We start from the raw sequence: 23,246 nt of genomic DNA, 5'->3' as shown, positions 1-23,246 counted from the left end.
CGGGTTCCTGGAAGGGGCACACGTGACTTCCCCACTTGCTGCTATTCAGAGCCCTTGTTGCTGGGCAGAGCTGAGGCAGGGGGGGCAGAACCCCAAGGTGCACCCCAACCCCCCCCCAGCACCCCACAGCGGGGGGGGTGGTGGTAACGGGGTCCCATCCCTGCTCCCCCAAAGCCTCCCCATTGCAAGGACCTGCCCAGGCCTCTCAATCAACCCCATGGCAAGAGCCCAGCTCTGGGAGGGGTGCAGCACCTGCCCCATAGATCTAGGGAGGAGCAGGGGGGCAGCACCCTGGAAAGGGACACGTTTGGGGCAAAAGCAGCCTTGATAGACAATTAAAGTCTATTATTAGCTATTACCATCCATTATTAGCCATGATTATCCCTTACCAAGCCCCCAGCCCAACCTGAGCCAGAAACAGGCAGGAATTGGGGCGGTTTCGCCTCGCTGGGGGATTTCCTACATTTGCATGGTGCTTCCACCACCCTCCCCCCCCCCCCAACACAAGCAGCGGGGCCACATCCTGCTCCAGCCCTGCTCTGTGCCCCCCCCCCCCTTCCCAAGGGACCCCAGAGCGGTGCTGAGCCCCCCCCCTCTGTTGCTCCCACCCTTCCCTTCCCTTCCCCCCCATTCCGAGAAGCCGGGGGCGCTTCTGGGAAGCAGAAGAGGAAGCTCCCGGTTATCAGCACCGCCAGCACCGGCCACGGCCCAGCCCCGGCGCTGGGGCGGCTCCAGAAGAGCCTGGAAAGAGCCAGTGCTGAGAGGAGCTCCCTGAACACGCACGGGGCAGGGATGCGGGGCAGGGATGCTGCAGCACCCATAGCGCACCCCTGGGTGCTATGAGAGGTGCTGCAGGGCTCAGCACCCCCGCCGTGGACTTTCCCCACCCACAGACAGTGGTGGGGAAGGAAAGAGCATCTCAGCCCGGAGCAGCTCCGGGGAGCCCCAGCGGTGCCACCAAGCACCCAGAGCCACTTCCCGCAGCTCACAGGCGGCCGTGGGGTGCCCCACGGGCAGGAAGAGCCCCACAGCAGTGCTGAGCACATCGCATCTCCGGCAGGAAACTGAGTTGGGTGTGAGAGGATTGAGAACCAAGGGCATTTATTGACAAAACTAAGTGCTTGCTCAGCAAACAAGCAGCTCCGGCCTTAGCACCATCTTCAGCTCCCCACTGGGTCAAGCGCATGGGGCGAGGATGCTTGCTCCTAGAGGAGAGCATCCCCATGAGCCCCACAACCCAGGGCCGGAGGGCAGGAGGCGGATGAGCACTTCCAGCCCCCCGAGGAGCATCCCCACGGGCTGGGGCCCAAGGGCAAGGTGGCCCCAGAGCCTTGCCCGAGCTGACACCTTTGCGCCTGCTCCACAAGGTCTACATTCAAACATCAGCTTTAACTCATGGCTTTAGAGGATGCAGGGGAAGGGAGGAGCAGGGCAGTGGCCGATACCAACCCCAGCAGCTCCCCTCCCATTGTGAGGGCAGGAACAACCTAAGAGGGCCAAGTCAAGAGGAACTTCACGCGTTGCCAGCGGGCTGTGGGCACGCGGGGTCCCTGCTGCACCCCCGGCAACGCTGCTCACACGCATCACGGAAAAGCTCCCTTGGAGTCAAGGCAGGAGAAGGCTTCGCTTCCCTCGAGGCAACGAAGAGCAGGCCCCCAGCAGCCACGTTCAGATCCCTTGCTCAGGGCATCAGCTCTCGCAGACTGCACAGATCTCACCCCTCCGGGCCTGTCCGCAGCTCCTGTGCAGCCCCCCCCGGGGGGGGTTTTACACCCTTACAAACGCACTCCCTGTTTTTAACCTGCCCCAGTGTGGCGAGGCCCCAAGCGCCGCTGCAGCGCAGGGGCTGTGGTTACAGCCCAGCCCCACCTCGCTCCTTTGCCTGCAAGGGAAGGGCCATGCAGGGCTCCAGCGCCCGCGTCCTGGCCCCGGCTCACCCTCTCACAGCTCTGCCGCTTCTGGGGGCCGGTGCGTGCACCCCTCGGGCCACGGCAACGCCTCCGCTCCAGCAGGGAAGCCACAAGTTGAGGCAGGGCAGCAGCAGCAGAAGATGCTATTTCCAGAAAGCCACAACCGCAAAGCATCTGCTCGAGACAGAGCTGCGGTGCCAAGCTCAGTCCAGCTGCTGGTGCTCACGGCCTTGCTGCTAAGCGGGATGGTTCCCTCTGGGATACAAGTGAAGCGTCCGCTCGAGCTTTGTGTCGGCATCCTCTTGGCAAGCAGCGCACCACCAACTCTTCCGCTTGCTGGCCCCATAGCAGTGAATCCTCAGCGGTACCCACAACCTGACCACGTCGCTCAGGGGATGTTCTCCTTGGGTCACCCAAGTCCGGCTTCGTAAGTCCTCAGAGGAGGCCGTGATGTGCTCGCCAACCCCACACAGAGCCAGTCCACCCCGAGTCCTGTCCCTCCGCAGCAGCCCCGGGCTCACCGGATCATGTAGGCCAAGCTCGCTCCCAGTCCAGCCATGCCTGCAAACACCATCAGCACATTCCTGATGCTGCCTTCCAGGTCCTCCACGTGAAAGAAGTCCACGAAGCCCTCCTAGGGGGGAGAAGGGGAGGTCAGGGCCCTGCCAGCCCCTGCTCTGCAGCAGGAAGGCACCAGGAGCCTTCACCCCTGGGCACAGAGCAGCTGGGTCCAGCCTGTGCACCACATCCCAATGTGCTCCCCCTGGCTGCATCCTGCCCCAGAGAGGAGGCAGCCCTGGGGACCGGTCCGGAGCCAGCTCAGCACAGCCGGGACTGACTCAGCTTTGGGAACGCCGCCCTCCCCACGCAGCCCACGTTTAGGTCAAGGCTGAGTCAAGAGCTCCTGGGGCACCAGCACTGGGGCTGGGCGCTTGATCGGGGTGCAGAGGAGCCGGGAGTCAGCCCCGTGCGGGTACCAGCGCGCAGATGGCAGGCAGAAAGCTCTGGGGCCGGGCAGGACTCACCCAAGCTCCCTGGCTCAGCAGCCACTCACGGCTGGAGGAGAGGAGCGCGTCCGTGATGATCCCCGCCAGGGAGCCGATGCACTTCTCCTGCTGGATGCTCTTCAGGTGCTTGGCGACAAAGGCCCCGAAGGAGAGGAGCGTCACCACCCGGCCCCAGTTGGTCACCCCGTCGCTGAACAGGCACGCGGCCACGTCCCGCACCGCCTGCAGGTCCTCCTCCTTCCGGATTTCCAGCTTCCGAAGCATTCCTGCAAGAGGCGTTGCTTTAGAGGCAGGAACACAGAGACACAGACCCCACATCCAGCTCTGGGAGCAGCGACAGAGAGCAAGCGCCTGTCTCTGCTGCTCACGTGTGCCTGGGTGAGACCAAAACCAGCCCCTGGCCCCCTCCTAGGGCTCCCAAGGGATGAAAGCCCCGGCAGAGCAGGGAGCACGCAGTTACTGCTGGGTTTAGGACCTGGAAGCACACAGCCCTGCAATGCCCCCTAACCCTGAAGCCAGCTCCTTTCCTGCACCCTCTTTAGCCCCGCAGAAGGCTCCCACCAGCACCAGCCCTGCTCCGAGCACTCCTCATTCCATGGATCTGGCTGGGGTTTTACTGAACCGCAGCCTCTGCACCAGCACCGCCCGGGCCAAGAGGGCGAAACCAAAACGCTTCCGCGTTCAAAACAAGGCTGGAAGCGCTCCTGGAACAAGGAGGGGTTTCTCTCCCTCTGAGCTGGGGGCTGAAAGCAGTCCCGGCACAAACCCCCCCCCACTGCTGGGACCTTGGCCCCAAACCAGCTCCTTTCCAAGCCACATGAAACCAAGCCAGAACAGGTCCATTCCCACTTCCAGGCTGGCCCCAGGACGCTGCAGAGGGAACTGGACTCGAGCCCCAGCTGGGGTCAATGGTCACTAAAGGGACTTGGCTACTGCAGGGCTCATCACAAGTGAGTGGTTATGGGAAAAGAGCCACAACCGGAGCACAGCCCCCGGGGCTCAGTCCCGGAACCAACGGGGTGGAAAGAGCTTTAACGTCACCAAACCCAACCTTTACCCAGCGCTGCCAAGGCCACCACTGCCCCATGGCACTGAGGGGGTGTGAACACCTCCAGGGCCGGTGCCTGCAGCCCTGCCCTGGGCAGCCTGGTCCAGTGGGGCAGGAATTGTTCCTCAGCTCCATCTAAACCTGCCCTGGTGCAGCTTGAGGCCCTTTCCTCTTGTCCCATCCCTTAGGAGCAGAGACCCCTCTTGGCTCCCTCCTCCTCCTCTCAGGCAGGGAGCGATCAGGTCCCCCCTGAGCCTTCTCTTGCCCAGGTCCCTCAGTCGTTCCCCACTCCCGGCCCTCAACGCCCCTGCTGTGGATCCGAGCCCAGGCTCCGAGGTGCGGCCCCGCTCCAGCCCAGCCGGGGCGTGCGGAGCCCCTGAGCTTTGGACCGCAGGGGACGTGGTGCTGGGCCAGGCCCGGGGCTAATCTGTAACCGCGTTATCGGCTCCGCGCACGTTCGTGCGGCCCCGACCGAGCAAAGTTCGGTTTCGCTTTCACAGCGGCTCCGACCCCCAAACCGGGCACCGAACGCCCCGACCCTCAGCCCCCTCCGTGCTGGGGGGGGTCACAGGGGCCTTGCTCCATCCCCAGCTTAACCCCCCCCACGCAGCAGCCGGGCCGGGCCCGCGGCCTCCAGAGGAGGGGAAGCGGCTCCGGTCGCCCCGCACGCACCCTGGAACGCGAGCTCGTGCTTCCGCAGGACGCTGTCCCCGAGCCTCCGCAGCGTCTCCAGCGCCTTCTCCAGCCCCGCATCCGCCCCGCGGGGCCGCCCGGGCCCGCACCGCAACCCCGGGAACAGCTTCTTGGGGTCGGGCTGGGCCTCGCCCGCCGCCTCCCGCAGGTAGCGGCCGATGAGCTCCAGCGAGGCCTGGCGCAGGGCGTCGGGGGCGCCGCCGGGCAGCGGGGCCGCGGCGGGGCCGCGCTCGGGCTCCGGCTCGCAGCCGTCCAGCTCCTCCTCGGGGCTCCGCAACGGGACCGGGCCGCAGCCCAGCAGCGCCTCGGAGCACCCCGCGGCCCAGGCCCCCGCGGAGGGCGGCGGCGGGGCCGGGCTGCCGCCGCAGTAGAGGTTGAGGCCGATGACTGCGTTCCGCTTGAGCGCGAACATGGCAGCCCCGCACAACGGCCGCGCCGCCGCCCGCTCCCCTCTATATGGCGGCGGTGACGCGGCGCGGGGCGCGGCGGGGCGGGACCGGGGCACCGGCAGCGCCGGTTCCGCTTCCGGACGCGTTTCCGGCCGAGCGGGGGCGCTGTCCGGGCACGGGGGTGCGGTGCGGCGGAGCTGAGGCTATGGGTGCCATGGGTGCCTATGGATGCAGTGGGTGCTATGGGTGCAATGGGTGTCTATGGATGCGATGGGTGCCTACGGGTGCAATGGGTGCCTGTGGGTGCAGTGGGCGCCTATGGATGCAATGGGTGTCTATGGATGCAATAGGTGCCTATGGATGCAAAGGGTGCTATGGGTGCGATGGGTGCCTATGGATGCAATGGGTGCTATAGGTGCAGTGGGTGCTATGGGTGTCTATGGATGCAATGGGTGCAGTGGGTGCCTATGGATGCAATGGGTGCTATAGGTGCACTGGGTGCTATGGGTGTCTACGGATGCAATGGGTGCTATGGGTGCAATGGGTGTCTATGGATGCAATGGGTGCAATGGCTGTCTATGGATGCAATGGGTGCTATGGATGCAGTGGGTGCCTATGGGGTTAGCTGGGGAGAGAAGGCTCAGAGGGGACCTGACCCCTCCCTGCCTGACAGGAGGATGGAGCCAGGAGGGGCTGGGCTCCACTCCCAAGGGATGGGACAAGAGGAAACAGCCTCAAGCTGCACCAGGGCAGGTTTAGATGGAGCTGAGGAACAATTCCTGCCCCATTGGACCAGGCTGCCCAGGGCAGGGCTGCAGTCACTGTCCCCTGCCTTGGCCTGGGGTTAACAGCTGGGTTTGATGATCTCAAAGCTCTTTTCCACCCTGGTTCATTCCATAACCCTGCTCCAGCCCTTTTGGTGCCCATCCAGAGCCCCTGGAACCGGGGCTGGACCCCCAGGACCCCCCCCGGTTCCTCCTCTGAAGGCAGGGAAGGGTTTCCCTGTGCCCGGGGCTCGGCCACGCCGCGGCCACGTGCTGGGGCCTCTGGGTACCACCTCTGTCCAAAGGGCACCGCAGCGAGACGTGAGCAGCCCCGGGCACCGGGGCAGAGGTGGCTGCGGGTCACATCCAGGTGCTGAGCAAAGGCAAACCCTGCCCCCGCAGGAGCCTCCCCATGGAATGCGGCCTCGTCGGGAAGCGCATTCCTGGTGCTGGGAGCGGTGCCAGCCTGGAGAGCACAAACTGGAACAGCGCGTCCCGGAGCCGGGGGGGGGGGACAGGGACCGGACGGGAGGAGCAGCCCCCCCCCCCGCCCCGGGACACCGGTGACGCCAGAGGTGACGTCAAGGCTGACGGTGCCGGCGGTGACGGGACAAAGGGAGCCGCAATGGGAGGGTGGCACCGGGGGGCACCCCATGGCGATGGCCCCCGAGAACCCCACTTGCCACGGCCCCACTGCTGGGGGCCAGCCCCATGCAAAGCAGATTGGAGGAGGAGCAGAGGATGGGAATGTGGGGCCCGGGCAGGGTGGAAATGAGCCCATTCCATCGCTATTTCCCTTGTATGGAATTGCTTTCACTGGTTCTCATCCTGCAGCAAACAATCGCTTCCCTTTCCCACGGATTTCCAGCAAACCAGGGAAAGACGGGGCTGGAGCCCCACAGACACCACCCCCGGGGCAGCCCCGAGCTGCAAAATCCCCTTTTCCCGTCATTACAGTTCCTTGTCCTAGCAAAGGGAAGGCAAAGCAAGGCGAGTGCTCTGCAAGAGCTCCACAGGTACAAAATTAGATGTATTTAGAGATATGATTCAGGTCTATTTACAACCTGGCTGGGACAGGCAGGACCAAGGAGGCTGCAGTCAGCGCCACGTCACCCGGGGTGTGCAAAGGGACTGGAGACCAAAGCCCAGCCCTGCAGTGAGCGGGGGGCACCCCCAGTGCTCCTTTGCCCACTCCACAAACTGGGAAGGGTGGGAAGGGAGCTCCCGGCTCCGGGTGCCCGATGGGAGCAGCCGCAGGGCTGGCTCCAAGCACACCCTTGGCAAACACCATCCAGGGAAGCAGCACCCAGCGGGGAGGGGGGGACCCGTCAGGCAGGTTCAGCGCCAGGCAGGCAGGAACGCGCTGTGCCCATGCAGAGCATCCCCTGCTGCCCCCCTTGCCCTGGGACCAACCCCGGCATCCCCACACAATGAAAGCAAAAACCCACTCCATTTCCTCCTGAATGCCTCCCAAAGCAGGCACCGGAGCGCTGAGCCCTTGCGCTGCACAGGGCAGAGGGTGCTGCGCCTCCAGGCACTGCCTGTGGATGCACAGGCAGGATGTGCGCCGAGCGCTGTACAGGCTGCAGCATCGCACCCATGGGGCTGGCTGCTTGGGGTTTGGTTGCTTTTGGCCAGGCCTAGAGCAAAGAAAAGGCAAAGAAGGGCAAGAAAAGGAAGGAAAAAGAAAGAAATCCAAGCGTGGGGCACCCGACACTGCTCCTCTCTCCCTGTCTCCATGCTCTGTGGCTCTGGTGCATCCTCCCCATCCAGGGTGGTTATTCCCTGCACCCATCTCATTGGTTCCTTTGCAAGTGCCACCTCTCTGGTGTCCCCATCACCTCGCTGCTGGTGGGATCCAGCTCAAGCACCTCCAGCAGCCTATGGGGACAGGAACTGCCTCAAGCCCTGCTGCTGAGCCCCACAGCATCCCCTGCACGCAGCCACAGCTGGAGCTGCACCGAGGCTCTACCCGGAGCAGCTTCAAGCCCCCAGGACCTTTCCAGACCCAGTCCCAGCTCTATGGGATGCGCGGTCTCCTCCCGTGAGCTCAGTGCTGTGGGAGCCCAGCCCAGCATCGCAGCCATGGAGGTCTCTGCACATCCGCTTGCTCCTTCATTCCCAAGCTCCAGCTCATGTCCCACCCCTTCTGCCTGGCGTTCACACAGCTCAGCTCCGAGCACTCCCCTCCTACCCAGCGCCAAGCACCAGCAAGGACTCCAAGCCCCTTCCTGCTTCTCCCCGGCAGGAGGCAGCGCTCCAGAGGTTCTCCAGGCTTCCAAACAGCAGGAAAACGAAGGCAGGAAGCGAGTGGCTTTGCTACAGGCTCAGCTGAATCAAACCTGCCCGTGGGTCCTGTGGGCACCTCTCGTGTCTTGCGGGGTTTGGGCTGTGTTTGCTGGGATACTCGAGTCCCTACGTGGATGCTGGTGCTCCCGTCGCTAGGGTACAGTGAGATTCAATCCATTCAGCCAAAGGAAGGAGGCGAGGAGGGGAGGCGAGGCTGTGGGCGCAGGTTACCCTGCCAGCTTGCTGGTCACCAGCGAGGACTTGCGCTGCGGGAGGTCCTGCGGGGTGGGAATGTGGTCTCCTGTCACCAGGTTCTTGTCTGGCCCCGCGCTTGGCAGCTGCTTGTTCTTCATCTTTGCCTTGGCCATGTTGTAGTCACCCGAATCGAAGTATTTTTGCTGGAAGAGGAAGCTGGGGTCACATTGGATTGCGGGAACCGGGTGGGGGGGGGGGGGGGCAGAGCAGAGACACCCGCGTGGCCTTTAGGGAGCTGCTGGGGTTGCTCAAACCCAGCTCCCACCCCATCGTGCGAGGGAAGATCCCAGCAGGGGAAGCTGGAGCCCAGGGGGTGCTGCGCTCCCGGATCACAGCCATTGGGATGGGGCCTCCTGCACGGTTCTGCTCCCCCCCCCCGGCGGCGCAGGGAAGGTTGAACCCCAGCGCTGGAGCCGTACGTACCCCTTTCTGCAGCCTCTTCATGAGGAAGTCGGAGCCCCCGGGCTTCTGGCCCAAGTTGGGGTATTTGGCCTTGAGTTTGAGCTCTTCTGCTCGCTCCGGGGTGATGGGGTCCTTGTGCTGCATGTCCTGAAATACAGAGAGGGGCCAGGAGCCCTTTCAGCCCCACTGACAGCACAGGAGCACCGCGCTCAGCTCCTGGAAACTGGGGCCGGAGCAGGGCCTGGAGCAGCGCGATGGGAACGGCCGCGGGACCGGGGGGTTCGGTCCGGACAAGGCTGAGGCTGCTGCGCAGGCTCAGCACACCCCCCCCGGAGCCCTCAGCACCCCATGGGATGGGAGTGGGAAGTGAAGGCGGGGGAAGGCGCCGGGGGCCCCGTCACCATCTTCAGCGCCTGCCTCTGCGGGGCTTTGCCCACACAGCCCGGGGGAGCTCAGCTCCATCCGTCTCCATGGCAGCGCCAGGCCCGGGCTGACGCAGACCCCACACACAGGGAGGCAACCGCGCTGGGAAACGCCTTTAGCTTATCCCGTCCAACCGACCCCAGCGCTGCCCCATGGCGCTGCCCCACGGCTCTGCCCCTTCCCACAGCATCCCCGACCCAACACACACCGGGAGGGGAAGCGTCTCCCCCCATAACCCGCACCCCAACGCTGTCAGCACCCCCAGGGCCCCCCTCCCGCACCGCCAGTATCCCACAAGCCCCCGCGCACCCCCCACCACTGAGACCCCGCTCTCCCACCAGCCCTGTCGGAAGTCCAGCCCCCAACCAAGACCGCAGCCAATAACAATCCAGCATTCCGCAACAACCAACCAATGCACGCACAAGGCTGCTGCGAGCGACGCGCGGCGGAGCCAATGGGAGCCCCCCGGGCCCGCCCCCGGAGATCCCCACCTGTTTCTCCTGCCCCGTCTCCTGGGCGCGGGCGCCGGTACCGAGCGGCGCCGCCATGGCGGGGCTCGGAAGAGGCCTCCGCGCCCCGCGCTCCCTCCGCTCCAGCAGCCCCACGCTCCGCTCCAAAATGGCCGCTGCCACCCCCTAACGCCTCAGCTCCATGACTGACAGCAGCTCTGACCAATGGGCATAAGGAGGCGGCCGCGGTGACATCACACCTGACCAATCAGCGCCCGCGGGGAAGAGGGGGCGGAGCCACTCCAGCTGGAGCGGCCACCGGCCAATGGGAAGCGAGGCGGAGCCAAGGGGGCGGAGCCTCGGTGCGGGGACCGGACCCGGTACCGGTGCTGCGCGGCCGCCACGCTCCGGGTGCCGGGGACCCCGGGATGGGGCAGCGCTCGGAGACCCGGGCGGACCCGCAGGGTGACGGCACCCGCAGCACCGCGCATGCCCCGCTCTGTGTCCAGAGACAACGCTGGAGCCACCGGCACCCAGAGCACCCCCGGCTGCCAACGGGAGGCAGCGGGACCCCCCCCCCAGCCCCGACCGGCGCAGTTGAACACCCAGGACACCTCCTGCTGCTGAAAGTACATTGACACGAGCGACGGGAGCTGGGGGGGCACGGGGTGTAGAAAAGAGAATCACAGCTTCACCTGCACGAGGAACAGGGGGGGCGCGATGGGGGCACGCAGGGACCCCCCGGCCCTTGGAGCTGCTCCCCCATGGCTCTGCGCTGGGGTGGCCCCAGCAGGCAGCCCCCAGCCTGCACCCCCTGGGGGGGTCACCCCATGGCAGAGGGAGCCAATGGAGCAGGGAGCAGCAGCAGTGGCCGGTGGAGGAGCGAGGGCCCTGGCCACGCACGGGGGGCTCATACCCTGCAGGGGGGAAAAGAGCCAACCCCCCCCCCCCGTTATCCCCAAGCCGAGCCCACCGCTGCTGCAGGAACGCTGTGCCCGGCCCCCCCCCCCGGCTTTGAGCCAAGGCGCTGAGGCCACCCTGCATGGTCCTGGGGGCTCTTTAGGACTTATTGAAGGCCGCCAGCACAGCCCACACCATCTCCGTGGCCCTGCCTTTGGCAGCTTCCACCTCCGGGTCCATCTCGAGGAGGTCTTTGGTCCTGTTCATGGCCACGTCGTACTTGTCATCGGCCAGGCTGGCGAAGACGTTCTCCAGCACATCCGAGGAGTGGGCGAGCACCAGGAGCGCCAGAGTCCTGCGCTCCATGCGGAGCGGGTCCTTGACCCAGCGCTCCAGGACGCTCTCCTGCAGGCGCCGCACCAGGCGCTGCTTCTCGGTGCCGTTGCTGACGGGGTGCGTGGTCATGTCGAAGAGCAGGAAGTTCTGCTTCTCTGTGGTGAGGATCCCCTTCTCCACCAGAGCCTTGGCCACGCGCTCCCGCACGTTCCGCAGCTGGTACTGCAGCTTGAAGGGGTTCCAGGTCTCTCCTGCGGGACAAGGGATTTGGTGCAGCAAGGACGTGGCCACCCAATCCCAGCCCATCCCTGCTCCTGGAATCCTGGGCCTCACTCTGGCTTCTCCCAGCATCCAAGCTGGGAAAGAGCCCACAGGGCAGATCCATTGGGAATCCCCCTGTTAACCACTGGCTCCACATGGGAAAAGAGGCCATGGGGAGCAAGGTCCAGCTCCCAGCCAAAACAGCCTGGAAAACCACCTCTGCTCCCCCATTCGCCTTCCCGTGCTCCGCTCTCAGCGCTCGGCCCCTGTCCAGTGCCCAGCCATGGGGAAGGGACAGATGACAGGGAGCATCCCAAGGGATGCGGGCTCCAAGCAGCCCTACCCGTGAGCAGCTCTATCCAGGTCTGCACCGTTTCTGCAGCCTCCGTGGCCTTGATGTGCCGGAGGGTCTCATCCAGCAGCACGTCCCCCGTGGGCGCATCCGACTTCAGGAGCACCTGGAAGCACAGGGCAGGATCTGAGGCTGGAGGCGGAGCCGCTGCTCCCATCCCGCAGCCCCAGCTCCGGCCCATCAGCACCTTCCTCTCCAGCAGCCTCTTCTTCCTCACGGAGAGCGGCTCGAGGCGGATGCGGCCGCGGAAAGCCAGCTCGATGAGGATGCCGCCGCGCAGGCCCGAGGAGATGCAGTCATTCCAGAAGGAGGTGTAGCCCTGCGGGGAACAGGAAGGAGAAGGATGGGAACAGGAGCTCTGTTAGAGCCATTCCCAGCACCTGGAGATCACCCAGCTCCAGGGCCACCTCCCACGGGAGCAGGGTGCTCCCAGCCCCATCCAGCCTGGCCCTGGACACTGCCAGGGATGGGGCGTGCATTTCCCACACCCAAGTGGGAGGAGGAGATTCCCGGTCAGGGATGAAGGATGGGAAAATCCAACCAGTGGGGACCTGGCCCATAGCACATCCGGATGGATGTGGTTGGTGTTTTCCAAGCCTGCCCCAGGAACTGCAAGCTCCAAAGCAACAGGAAGGTGCAGAGCTCTGGAAAACCCATGAGGAACCAGCAGAGGAGCCAGAGTGGGATAAGGGGCAGCAGCAGCAGAAAGGAAGGGAATGGCCGGTTCCCACTTCCAGTGGGTGCAGCCCTGGGCTAAATCACAGCCAGAGCCTGGAGCTGGCACCAGGAAGGAGGAAGCGTCTGGATAAGAAAGCCTGGGGCCTGTTCCCAATGGGCAGCTGCCCCAGGACACTGCAGCCACAGGAGCCCCGTCCCCAGGGAACAGAGCCTGGGATCAGGCAGCCTCCCCCATGGAAGCCTTCAGCGGATGCGGGTGCGCTCTGCTCCCAGCGCGGCCGGACACACCAGGTTGTGCTCCTGCGGCCCAGAGAGCAGCAAGGACGGGAGAATCCTCCTGTGCTCCCTTCACTTCCTTGTGTGGGAGGACAAAGGCGCCTTCATCCCGGCCGTGCCCGCGGGAACCGGTTCCAGCAGAGGTGACCGAGGGCACCTCCAGCAGGTTCCAAGGGCTCTGGAATCACCCAAGCCCAAAGCTCCCGGGTTCCTTCCAGGCCCTGAACCTGCTCCTTCAGTCCTGAAATTCCACCCGGAAATCCTTGGATTTGGATGAAATCGCAGGAGTTTCCCACAGCGGAGCTGGGAAAAGCCAATGGTGGGAGCCCAGCTCAGCGCCAGACCCCTGCTGCCTCCATCCCTCAGGAGAGGAAGGAATGCGGCAGGACAGGACCGGAGGGGCAGAGGTGTCTGCTCACCCCTCTTGTGCTCTCCCAGCTTCCTGGTGCCTCCATGGCCATTCCCAGGAACACATTAACCAAGCCAAGAGCACCAGACCCAGCCCGGGACAATGCGGAGCTCCGGGGCTGCTCCCAGATCACGCTGCCGTGTTCTTACAGCCCTGCTCCCATGGGCTCCCTGTGCAGCTCCGTCCTGGAGCTCATCCAGGGTCCTGAAGCAGGGCACCCGCAGGTCCCTCACAACCGCAGCTCTTCCCAGCTGCATCTGCAGGAGCGGGGTCCTCGTCAGGAGCCGTGTCCTGAGCAGCTCCCGGTGGGAACACGGCACCAGCCCACACCAAGGCAGCACCAGCTTGGCTCCTCCTTTCCCCGCAGCAGGAAGGGCGCTCGGGCTGCTCCTGCGTCCCGGCTGGAGGCTTCTGCCAGCCCCCCTGGCAGCAAAGCCCGGGGCTCACTTTCCGCTATGGATGGGGCCGGTTTGCACCGAGGAGGTTGAGCTTTGCCCAGAAGGGCTCAGAGCAGCCCCTGATGCTCCCCCTCACCTCCTTGTCCTTCAGCCCCAGGAGCAGCACCTCCTCCATCAGCGTCAGGCGAATGTCCTTGGAGTCATCGGGGTCCTCCTCGGTCGGGTCCCTCTCTGCAGCCGCGTCCTCCTCCCCGGCCCCTTTCCTGCCCTCGGCGCGGCGGCTGCGGTGCGTGAGCGTCGTCATCTCCCCCCGAGCCGAGCTCTGCGCTGGGCACCACGGACACAGCAGCGCTGAGCCCCTACCCCGGGACCCTCATCCCACCGTGCCCAGGCCTGGGCAGGTCACTGGTAGGGAGCAGCCGCTGCCACCCAACAGCTTAGAGCCATGGAAGCAACCATAGAAAAGCACTTTCAGCTCATCCAGTCCCAACTGCCAAGGCCACCACTGCCCCATGGCACTGAGAGCCTCAGCTACTCCAGCCCTGCCCTGGGCAGCCTGGTCCAGTGGGGCAGGAATTGTTCCTCAGCTCCATCTGAACCTGCCCTGGTGCAGCTTGAGGCCGGTTCCTCTTGTCCCATCCCTTGGGAGCAGAGCCCAGCCCCTCCTGGCTCCATCCTCCTGTCAGGCAGTTGCAGGGAGCGATCAGGTCCCCCCTGAGCCTTCTCTTCTCCAGACTGAACCCCCCAGGTCCCTCAGCCCTTCCCCATCACACTGTGCTCCAGGCCCTGCACCAGCCCCATTGCCCTCCTATGGCCTCGCTCCAGCCCCTCAATGTCTCCCTTGCAGTGAGGGGCGCCCAGAGCTGAACACAGGACTCGAGGTGTGGCCTCACCGGTGCCCAGCGCTGGAGGGGATGGGACAGGGAGGGGGGCAGCCCCGGCGGGTCCCCCCCGGGGACAGCGGGCGCAGGACGCGGGCCCAACCCGCCCTCATCTCGCAACGCTGGCACCGCACGTCCCGGAGCACCCGCACCCAGCGCGGCGGGACCCGGGGGTGCAGGGGGGGGGTGCCCGGTCCCGTCCCCGCACGGGGCTCCAGCGCTGCGGGACGAGGGCCGCACCCCGGCCCCCCCCCCCCCCCCCCCGACTTACCCTTCCCGGCGGCTCCTTCCCCCGCGGTCAAACTTCGGGGGCCGGGCGGAGGAAACGCTTCCTGGTGGGGCCGGGGCGGGCGGGAGCTGCCGGCGGCTTCCTGCGCCCCGGGAACGCGGGCGAATGGGAGCCCGCACGGCCCCGAGGCCTCCAATGAGCGCGACCGGCGGGGCGGGAGCTCCTGTCCCCGTCCACCCCCTTCTCCTCCTCCTCCTCCTTTTCTTCCTCCCCTTCTCCTCTTCCTCGCTCGCCCCGTTGTGACCAACCTCCCGCTAAAGGAACACGGGAGCGACGGGGACGTTGAGAGCGTTTTAATCGAGGACTCATAAACGGAGATTCTGCGTTTCAAAGCCTAAAACGTTGGGTTGTTCCCGCCTGAAGGCGGCAGCAGCTCCGCGCAGAGACAGCTCCAAGTCATGTACAGCGAAGGGAAAAGGTTGGTTGTTAAGAAAGGCGAAGAGCCGCGGCCGGTGGCCACCGGGAAGCGTTTGGAGCACGTCCATAAGGAATCTTCCACCGTTCTAACAGCCCCACAGCTGAATGCTTTGTCATTACAAAGAAACAGATCTCATCACATCTGTCCAGCAGTTCTAGCATGAAATATGGAAGTGGAGATGTGAAGAACGCTTCTTACTGGAGCGTGGTGCCTTCAGGCTGGCAGAAACGAACCCCCCCCAAGTGCCCCAGCAGCAAAAGCAGAACATGTAACAGTGCTGAAACCGAACAAGCTTGAATGAACCCAGGACTTGAGGGGCTCTGTGCCCCACAAGGCAGGTTCTGGATAAGGAGTTCCTCAGCTTTGAAACAGAGCCCAAAGCTCCTGGTGAAACCTTGTGCTGTGGGGAATGAACCTGTCACAGTCCCCATCAGAGTGCACCAGGTTACAAGCAGGAGTTAAATCCCCAACTCACCTCGGAACAGGTTCCCTCAGTAGCCACGCACCTTCTGTCCTTCCTGATGGGATACAGCCTCCTGCGAAAAATAACTTCTGATTTCTTCAACTGGGCTTCTTGACAGGTTTTTTCCTTTCAAAACTGTCCAGTTTGACTACAAACAGAACCAAAATGATCTCTAAAAGCTATTTCAATAGGAACAATCACATTCAACAGCAACATGGAAGTGGTGTGGAGAACTCTGTGAAGGACCAGCTGGGCACGGGCATCTAGAACTGCTCCTTTGGTTCACTGATCTTCCTCCTTTTTGGCAGCACATCTTGACTAGATGAGAGCTCAAACTGATGAACCTGCCAAGGGAGAACAGCCCGGTGTTACAGGCTGCTGCACAGCTCCATGGCATTAGCAAATGGAACATGGAAAAAGACCACCCTGACCCAGATGCATCGAGAGCTGCATTGAGCATCTGGCTTCATCCTGCTACTACCTGGTCCCCATGCAGAGGTGCTAAGCCTGAAGAAACACCTGAATACTCTACTGGCAGAACTGACCCTCCCTCCAGACTCCTGAAGGAAGGCTGGCATGTGATTATGCTGTTAGAGCAGGAGCTCCTCTGTGGCACAGGGTGCCCAGAGAAGCTGTGGCTTTTCCTTCACATCAGGGAATAAATGCATCCTCCAGAAGATCTAATCAATCCTAACACATCTTTCTCAGCCTGTGTTAACTGCACCAACGTTCAGCTTTCAGCTCTTTGGAACAGATGATTTCTTTTTGGATCCTAAGAATCCAAATGTGTTGAATTTCATGGCAATTTCAGAAGTGATGAGAATTCCATTCTGCCAGTGTGAAATGTATTGAAGCTTAAGAGGTTTATTCACCCTTTGGAACAGGGAAAGGTTTAAAGAACAGCAATAGAACAGTACTAACAGTGCTGGTCTGGAATAGCTTCCCGCTCCTTGTCCTGCTCTCTGACATATTAAGTTGAGATGTTTTGCTTGCCAAATGATCCACCTAAAATCAGAAAAGAGACGTTTCCTTGAGACTGCAGTAAATCCATCCATACATTAGAGGCTACAGCAGGGTTCAGTGCTGTAGCACGCACAAAGCTCTGTCTCTGCTCCCCACTGCTTAAGCTGAAATTGAAATCCAGGAGTATTTAAATCCTCAAGCATACCCACTGAAGTCACCAGCTCTATTTACAGCTGGAGGTGTCAAAGAGCCCTGGCAGAGACAAGCAGCAGTTATTTTGATCCGTAAGTCACTCACAGTTACCTGGGGCTATGCTTTTTTAAGCTCTCTCAAGGACCTGTGGTTGGAGTCATCCTCCACCTCTAAATTAAACCACTCTGCTACATGCAGGGATAGAGCCTGAGTCAGAAACCTGCCTTTTAACAACCTTTAAAGGTGTTTTGGTCTGGCAGAATGAGCAGAGCCATTGCTGTTGGGCAGAGCATTTAGTGATGGCAGTCTAGAAACATGAGAATTGCATTCCCAGTTCTCCTAACAACAGCCAGCCCATCTGCTTAGTGTGAAAGCTGTCTCACAGAGCAACAGCCTTTTGGTACTGCTTCGGATTGCTTTAGAATATGAGTAGGTTTTGTGCAATACCAGCAAGTAAAAGGTAAAGGCATTTTACTGCTGAAAATGCTGTTGTAAATTAACCTTTTGCAGCTTCCCTGTGCATTACTCCAAGTGAGAAAGAAGCTTTACAAAAGCTTTAGTAAAAGTTTAAGAAGACAGGATGGGGTTTTCGTACCTGAGGGTTAGAAACACACGAATTCTGGTTCCCCCCAGCCTTTGTAACTCCATCTTCCTCACAAGTGAAGTGTGGTTCTGTGAAAGAGTTTCATAAGCACAGGGTTGACAATCACAGCCTCTCAGCACTGGTGTTTGCCACCGGGAACACTTTGGAAATGCAGGGAATGTGTTCTTCCAAGGGCTCTGATTCTCTATGTGCAAGCTGGTAACTGACCAAGCATTGCACTCTCTTACATCTTCAGCATTCAGTGATTTCCTATCACAGCCATAAAAAGATGCTTATCCTAAGTAGTAGATTTACACACAGGATCTTTGGAAAAGTGGGCTTGATCCCCAAACTCCTTTATACATTGGACAACTAAAGGCTGGTCTATGTTGGGAACTGCTTCCAAGATTTAAAACCTAAACACCTCATGAGCCCATTTTGCACTGCAGAACAGGGCAATGTCCCTGTGGGACCACTGTGGCACAGCCTGTGCTGCCTCTGAGCCCACCACCAGTTTGTAACCAAACACAACCCAAGGGAGCAGCTCCTGGAGCTACAGTTCCCTTGCCACTGCCTGCAGCTGCAGGAAACAGAGGCACAACCTGAAGAGACTTGAGAAATAAACAGGAATGTTACCTTGAGCTTCTGAAATCTTCACATTATTCCTCTCTTCCGCTTTGTTATCCAGGCTGGGATTTTCCTAGATTAAGAAAAGGGACTACCATTTACTGCAGGCAAAGCAGAAAGAGGGTTTGTACTCAGATGCTCTGGGCCAGAGCTTCCCATGGATTCTCAGTGGAACAAACTCCACTGAAGTCATTTAATCTGACATGGAACGTGCAGAGCAGCTCAGCATTAACTCATTAGTAATGAAACACATATTTAGTTCAACGACCAAGAAAAACACCTCTAAGAAGTACTACAATTGTGGCTGTCTGTACATATAGTGCTGCACTAAAGGATCCCAGAGCACATTCGTTGCTCTGGCTGTAGCAGCTCACTTGGGATTGGTATGGGACAGCTTCAGGGAGGCTTCACTGTGTCCTGTGCTGCTTGTTCAGCCCCACAGAACAGGTACCCACAGCACGAAGCTGCTCCTCTGCTCCTCACTCTCCTTGGCTCCTCTCTAGTCTGACAGAGACGCAACTACCAACACTGGTGCTGCTGCTGGGCATCCTGCAGATGCCCTTGTTCAATATCGCTTTGACAATGACAGATTCTAACTGGAGCAGTCAAATTCAAGGAAAAAACGTACTGAAGACGTGATCTTGGTTAAATACATCTGGAAGCCCAGAGGTTTTTATTAATGTTAGAGCAAGACATGCAGTGACTCAATCAGTGGCCTTTCTCTAGGCTATAACCCACAGAACAAGCCACACAGAACATTTGTGCTCTTACATTCGTGTCGCGGTTCTCCTCTTCTGGATCATCCCTGTCCACTCGGATCACCTGGAGAGGCACATTTGTCTCTCCTCTCTTCAGGATGCTTTTATCAACATTTTCCATTCGTTGCTTTTCAGTTGTCACTTTTACTTTCAGCATATGAAAAGGTGTTGGCACTTCACCCACGTTCAAATACATGGGCTCCCCTTCAAATATCATCCCCTCACATTCACCCTCTTTAAAGCCAGGGGGTTGGTAATCAGGTGGTGTAACTGCAGGAAAGGATTCATTAAATGTGTTAGAATGAAACACATTCTGTAAAATGTATTTGAACTTGTACAGCAAGAAGACTTTTTTCCTTTAAATACAAAGAGCTACTAAATAAATGCATGGGGAGCAGAAAATTATCAATATTCAATTTGTACTAAGTTCTTTTTCCCCCTACACAACAGGCAAAACCCCATTAAAGCTATTTGAAACAATTAAATACAGAAAGAGATGAGCTTGAAGCTCTGATTTTTCATTGTAAAGCAATGTAAAGTAATACTTTCTGAAAGCAGAGCTAGACATTTAAATAGTGATCCAAACCAGAACTGGCAAACATGTTACATCTCGGCATACTCAGGAAAACTGCTTTAAAATGCATTGAAATCCTGCTCCAGTGAAGTCAGTGACAACATTGTGTTCCTACAGTGATCAAATCCATTCCCTTTGGATTTTAGAGTGTCGTGAGAAACAGACACGAGCAAAATAACATCATCTCACAGGTCCCAACATCCATAAAGATTCTACATGGAAAGATTTCCCTGAATTGCTTTCCAGTGCCTGAGCAGAGTTGAGGAATCAGGGCAAGATGGAAACATTACCTTCATCATAATAGAACAGCTTCATAGTGAGGCAAACATCATTTGGTAAGGGGCTCAGGTTCTGCATCAGGACGTAGATCTTGCGGATGAGGAGGATGCTGGCTTTCTTGGTGTCTGCACAGGTGATGGTGGAGTTATTCCCTGTGTCCTTACTACAGATGAACAGAGTATTCAGAGTTTAATGTACCAAGCGATTTTCAGTGTTTGGATACATGAGTAGCAGACTATGAGTGTCAGAAGTAAACATCATCTGTGTTGCCCAAGGGCTGAGATTACAGGCACTGCAAGTCCTAATGCTAAGTGACCTGTGTGTTCTCTGCCCTTTGGAGATCCAAGCCTGAGGCGGGGGCATCCTGAAAGCATTATGGTTCAGCATCTGTGACCAACTGCTGTATTTTACATTACACAGTGCTTAAACAATACCCAGGAGTAAAGGAGGGAGGAAAGGAAGAGGGAGGAAAGGAGAAAAGGAGGAGGAAAAAAAAAGGAGGAACTTCTGAAAGCCCCAATTCTATGAAGTCTCATATCCTTGCTTTCCCTTAAGTAACACTGTTGACTGACAAGAATGGTTACTGGTAAGAGAACACATTCCAATACTAAACATTTCACCCTCCACACATGAAATGCCTTAAAGAACCTGCTCAGAGAGTGCTGGACTCTGACACCAAGAACCATCTTTTGAGTGGACACTGAAAAACATCACCTGCCAAAATGCTTTATTGCATGTGAAGTCTAAGCTGACAGTGTATGAGTCTTAAGAGGCAGCATGAAGAAAGGAAGCACCAAATAGATCAACTCTTCAGTTTTTACATTCAGGTGGAGAACCCCGGAGCGGCAGATCTCAGGGGCAGTACCTGCTGAAGTCCAGGAGGGGCCCATTGTTGGTGTACTTGAATTTGAAGTGGTAACACTCTGTGATGGTCTGCAAACAAAGGCAGTGGTTACTGAGCTGTGAGGCAAACTGCTGCTGGCTGGTAACCTGGTGCTGCAACTAATGACAGCCCAACTCCTGCCTCAGGCACGTCCATGCACCTAATACACCTTTACACAGCATCCATGTATGCAACTGCCATCCACAAAAATGAGGATCCACATTTCCCAGGAATCACCATGAGAAAATAGTTCGAAACATCAGCTTAAGTTTTTAGGATATGAATGTTAAGTACTACTGCTTGTATACATGTTTCACTATATCCATACTATATCCAGTAAAATATTCCAACAGATTTACCTGAGGATCTTCTGGATGGGTATAGACCTGTATTTTTAAAGTAAAGAGAAAAAGCAGAGTCAGAACTGTTCACCTGTCTAAGCAGCCACCTTAACCAACCATGTACCTTACTTGTCAGAGATACTCACTGCCAGGACAATCATTCTGAGCTGTTGGAAACATAAGGAAAGAAAAAGAACATTAAATGTATTCCATAGCTCACTTCTGCTTGCCAAGCTGTTCTGGCTCTCTAGCTCTGGAAACCAATGCAGACAACTAAGGCCTGTTTGAAGGGAAACCTCTTTATATGCTCAACTCCTTGTCTGTTTCAGAAAGGACTTAACAACTGGCAGAAGAAAATGCCCACGCAGCCCTGGCTTTAAGTGTCTGCTGACAAAGAGTATGAGCCTGAGATGGGTATGCAACCACACCGTAGCTGTTTTAACACATTAAAGCAGAGCTATTCCCTAACCAGAAAGTCCTGTAACTACACTGCAGGTGATGGATTTAGGATTTAATACATTTAAATGGATTTAATACATTTAAAATAGCTAAATGATAGAAAGACTTACATATTTCTTCTGCAAGGCATCGTAGCATCCTAACATCCTGCAAAAATCAGATGATATTGTCCATCTAATCTCCATTTGCTTTGCTTCTGACTAACTAAAATGGTCCCACCCCCTCTATGGATGGACTTGCCATTTCAAACAACATTGCCAGCCCTGCCTTGAAAGCAGTGCCTGCGCTGCTGTGCACTCACAGCAAGGCAACTTTGCTATCTGCCCCCAGGCAGAAAGGTTCCCTTCAGAGCTGCCACGCTGTGGCAGTGTTCCAGATGCACGGAAACCAACGTACCATTTCACCAGCTGAGTGGAGCCAGGACAGCTCTTGTCTTCCCTCAGGATTTTAACACAGACATCTCCAAAAAAGCAGAATGAATCCATGCAGTTACTCAGCACAGAATGGAACTACATTGCTAAGAAAGGAAAGTTCATTCCCTAAAAGCATCTAGGAAAAGCAGACTCAAATCAGCATTACAAATAGGTGTAGGCAGAGTTTTAATTGCTGAGGCAGCATCACCATTAGCAACTGTTCATGTCTCAGTGAAGTTTCCATGCCAGTCACTGAAAATGGCCATCACATTAAGACCAAGTGGCTCTAAAAGCACTCAGTAACTTCTTAACAAGCCTTTGACAATAGATTTTGTAAAGCAGCAGGAAACCAGCCTGTTACCATCCATGTATCTTGTCCTATAGGCACTCTCAGGAAAGATTCCTCTCAGGTACGTAATGCAGGACACTGCTACTGCCAGGAGCCTCTTCACTAGCATCAGGGACTGCTGCTCAGTGGCTATTTTGGTAGGGAATACAACTGCACTCTGAAAGAGGACAAAAGAAGTTAACCTCTGTCCACATCCAACCTGGATAGGCTGCAGTCTGGTTCAGTGCTGGACTAGCATTTGAATTGAATGGCAAAGTATCACTTTTGCCATTTATAACGTTAAGCATAATCCTAACACTTCCTGCATTCAGGTCATAGCTGATTTCGACCAAGTGCACAAGCACAAAGGTCAGGCTCAAGCTATTCTGTTACCCTATCTTTGCTCACAGTTAAAAGATGGAATTAGCCTGCAATTCTCAAGCGAAGCAGCATTACAGAGCCCCGGGGGGCACTGCATCAGCTGCAACTGACTGCCTTTTCCAGTTCAAATAACATTTTGTGCTGAAACACACATGGAAACCATACCGCACAGTTCCTTTGCTTCTGAGCAGTTGCCATCTTGCAGCTTTCTTCTGTCTGTTAAGAAAACACTGCGTTAACACGGCTCTGTCCATTCACAAGTGCAGACTGCAGCTATTTCACCTCTGATACCTGAACCCACAAACACTTCTTGCACAATGAACTCGTTACCAGCTCAAACCAGTGTTTGAATGTGCTGGAGGCACCATCCCTGCAAGTGTTCACACACCATGGAGGCGAGGCCCTCAGTGCCATGGGTTAGTGGTGGCCTTGGCAGTGCTGGGAACAGTTGGACGGGAGAGCTGAAAAGGCTTTTCCACTCTGGTTCTGTTTCTAAAGGACCCTAAGAAAGGGCTTTCCACATTTAAGCCACCTCTGGGAAGCATTTCCAAGGCTTTAGCCTGCTTCCCTCTGCAAACTAAATGAGTCCTGGGGAAGTAGACCCCTCAGGAGCTATTCTTTTATTAAGCCATGTTATTATTAAGCCTTTGACCCTCACCATGAGCTAAGCTTTCCCATCACCTCTATAGACCACCCAGCACATGCCCAAGGCCACGACAACGGGTTTGTAACTGGGCGGAAAGCTCCAGACCACTGAGGGAGCTGAGCTGCCCCTCACGGGAGCGCCCACAGACCCACCTAACACAAGCCAGAGCTCAGCACCTCTATGAGGAACACAAAGAGAGATGACCCCGTCTGCGGCACTATTCCCTTAGAAAAAGCCACCTGCTCCCTCAGGATTAACAATGACAAGAGCAGGAAAACCAGCCCGGGGGCAGGAAGCCATTTACAGCCCAACCCCGCTCCGCACCCAAACACAACCCTCAGAACTCCCCACAGCCTCGGCCTTTTATAGGGCACGGGGCCGTGTGCAAACAGAGGGGCGGGACCAACCGCCGCGAGCCGTGCGCACAGCGCGGCCCCTGCCGTGCGCAGCAAGATGGCGGCGGGCGGAGCGGTGGCGGGGTAGGCGGGGTGGGTGTGTGTGTGTGTTATGGCTTCCTGCAGGCAGCTCA

The 23,246-nt window shown here is 58.3% G+C and overlaps 4 protein-coding genes across 6 annotated transcripts; all 4 read right to left on the bottom strand.

The window, feature by feature from the left end:
• Positions 1 to 1,069: 1,069 nt before the first annotated feature.
• Positions 1,070 to 5,197, bottom strand: MCL1 (MCL1 apoptosis regulator, BCL2 family member). The gene is made up of 3 exons (XM_080634740.1): positions 4,638 to 5,197; positions 2,936 to 3,183; positions 1,070 to 2,544 (listed from the first exon to the last, which is right to left on the bottom strand). Exons 1-3 carry the CDS (start codon positions 5,068 to 5,070, stop codon positions 2,428 to 2,430), a joined length of 798 nt encoding a protein of 265 aa, XP_080490866.1. The 5' UTR covers positions 5,071 to 5,197; the 3' UTR covers positions 1,070 to 2,427.
• A 1,623-nt stretch (positions 5,198 to 6,820) lies between these two features.
• Positions 6,821 to 9,832, bottom strand: ENSA (endosulfine alpha). 2 transcript variants are annotated; one of them, XM_080634741.1, is made up of 3 exons: positions 9,672 to 9,832; positions 8,779 to 8,904; positions 6,821 to 8,498 (listed from the first exon to the last, which is right to left on the bottom strand). In XM_080634741.1, the coding sequence occupies exons 1-3, from the start codon at positions 9,726 to 9,728 to the stop codon at positions 8,328 to 8,330; spliced, it is 354 nt and encodes a 117-aa protein (XP_080490867.1). In that variant the 5' UTR covers positions 9,729 to 9,832; the 3' UTR covers positions 6,821 to 8,327. The 2 variants fall into 2 exon arrangements, with proteins under 2 accessions (XP_080490867.1, XP_080490868.1); XM_080634742.1 differs by lacking the exon at positions 9,672 to 9,832 and adding an exon at positions 9,490 to 9,655.
• An 822-nt stretch (positions 9,833 to 10,654) lies between these two features.
• GOLPH3L (golgi phosphoprotein 3 like) lies at positions 10,655 to 14,374 on the bottom strand. Of its 2 annotated transcripts, XM_080634739.1 has the most exons (4): positions 13,376 to 13,544; positions 11,666 to 11,797; positions 11,470 to 11,584; positions 10,655 to 11,116 (listed from the first exon to the last, which is right to left on the bottom strand). In XM_080634739.1, the coding sequence occupies exons 1-4, from the start codon at positions 13,541 to 13,543 to the stop codon at positions 10,689 to 10,691; spliced, it is 843 nt and encodes a 280-aa protein (XP_080490865.1). In that variant the 5' UTR covers position 13,544; the 3' UTR covers positions 10,655 to 10,688. The 2 variants fall into 2 exon arrangements, with proteins under 2 accessions (XP_080490865.1, XP_080490864.1); XM_080634738.1 differs by having other exon boundaries at positions 11,470 to 11,797; positions 13,376 to 14,374.
• Positions 14,375 to 15,495: 1,121 nt separating this feature from the next.
• HORMAD1 (HORMA domain containing 1) lies at positions 15,496 to 23,041 on the bottom strand. Its single transcript, XM_080634737.1, has 14 exons — positions 22,870 to 23,041; positions 22,237 to 22,287; positions 21,724 to 21,868; positions 21,346 to 21,409; positions 21,060 to 21,096; positions 20,637 to 20,657; positions 20,509 to 20,535; positions 20,132 to 20,199; positions 19,278 to 19,429; positions 18,427 to 18,683; positions 17,665 to 17,728; positions 17,041 to 17,117; positions 16,212 to 16,295; positions 15,496 to 15,634 (listed from the first exon to the last, which is right to left on the bottom strand). Exons 2-14 carry the CDS (start codon positions 22,267 to 22,269, stop codon positions 15,554 to 15,556), a joined length of 1,110 nt encoding a protein of 369 aa, XP_080490863.1. The 5' UTR covers positions 22,270 to 22,287; positions 22,870 to 23,041; the 3' UTR covers positions 15,496 to 15,553.
• Positions 23,042 to 23,246: the final 205 nt, after the last annotated feature.

The sequence above is a fragment of the Psittacula echo genome (assembly GCF_963264785.1).
Source record: "Psittacula echo genome assembly, chromosome: 26".
NCBI lineage: Eukaryota > Metazoa > Chordata > Aves > Psittaciformes > Psittacidae > Psittacula > Psittacula echo.
The sequence above is the reverse complement of the archived record's forward strand: the minus strand, read 5'-3'. Positions and strand labels throughout refer to the sequence as shown.

Bases quoted from the DNA above. Each gene is read 5' to 3' on its own strand.
- MCL1 (XM_080634740.1), bottom strand. From the start codon at position 5,070: ATGTTCGCGCTCAAGCGGAACGCAGTCATCGGCCTCAACCTCTACTGC. The intron at 3,184-4,637 runs GTGCGTGCGGGG...CGCCTCTTGCAG, and splicing joins GCACGAGCTCGCGTTCCAGG to GAATGCTTCGGAAGCTGGAA. The intron at 2,545-2,935 runs GTGAGTCCTGCC...TCTCCCCCCTAG, and splicing joins TGCTGAGCCAGGGAGCTTGG to GAGGGCTTCGTGGACTTCTT.
- ENSA (XM_080634741.1), bottom strand. From the start codon at position 9,728: ATGGCGGCGCCGCTCGGTACCGGCGCCCGCGCCCAGGAGACGGGGCAG. The intron at 8,905-9,671 runs GTGGGGATCTCC...TCTGTATTTCAG, and splicing joins AGACGGGGCAGGAGAAACAG to GACATGCAGCACAAGGACCC. The intron at 8,499-8,778 runs GTACGTACGGCT...TTCCTCTTCCAG, and splicing joins TGAAGAGGCTGCAGAAAGGG to CAAAAATACTTCGATTCGGG.
- GOLPH3L (XM_080634738.1), bottom strand. From the start codon at position 13,543: ATGACGACGCTCACGCACCGCAGCCGCCGCGCCGAGGGCAGGAAAGGG. The intron at 11,798-13,375 runs GTGAGGGGGAGC...TGTTCCCCGCAG, and splicing joins TGGGGCTGAAGGACAAGGAG to GGCTACACCTCCTTCTGGAA. The intron at 11,117-11,469 runs GTAGGGCTGCTT...CTTGTCCCGCAG, and splicing joins CTGGATAGAGCTGCTCACGG to GAGAGACCTGGAACCCCTTC.
- HORMAD1 (XM_080634737.1), bottom strand. From the start codon at position 22,269: ATGGCAACTGCTCAGAAGCAAAGGAACTGTGCG. The intron at 20,658-21,059 runs GTAAGTCTTTCT...TGTTTCCAACAG, and splicing joins ATGCCTTGCAGAAGAAATAT to CTCAGAATGATTGTCCTGGC. The intron at 17,118-17,664 runs GTAACATTCCTG...ACTCTTTCACAG, and splicing joins GAAGATTTCAGAAGCTCAAG to AACCACACTTCACTTGTGAG.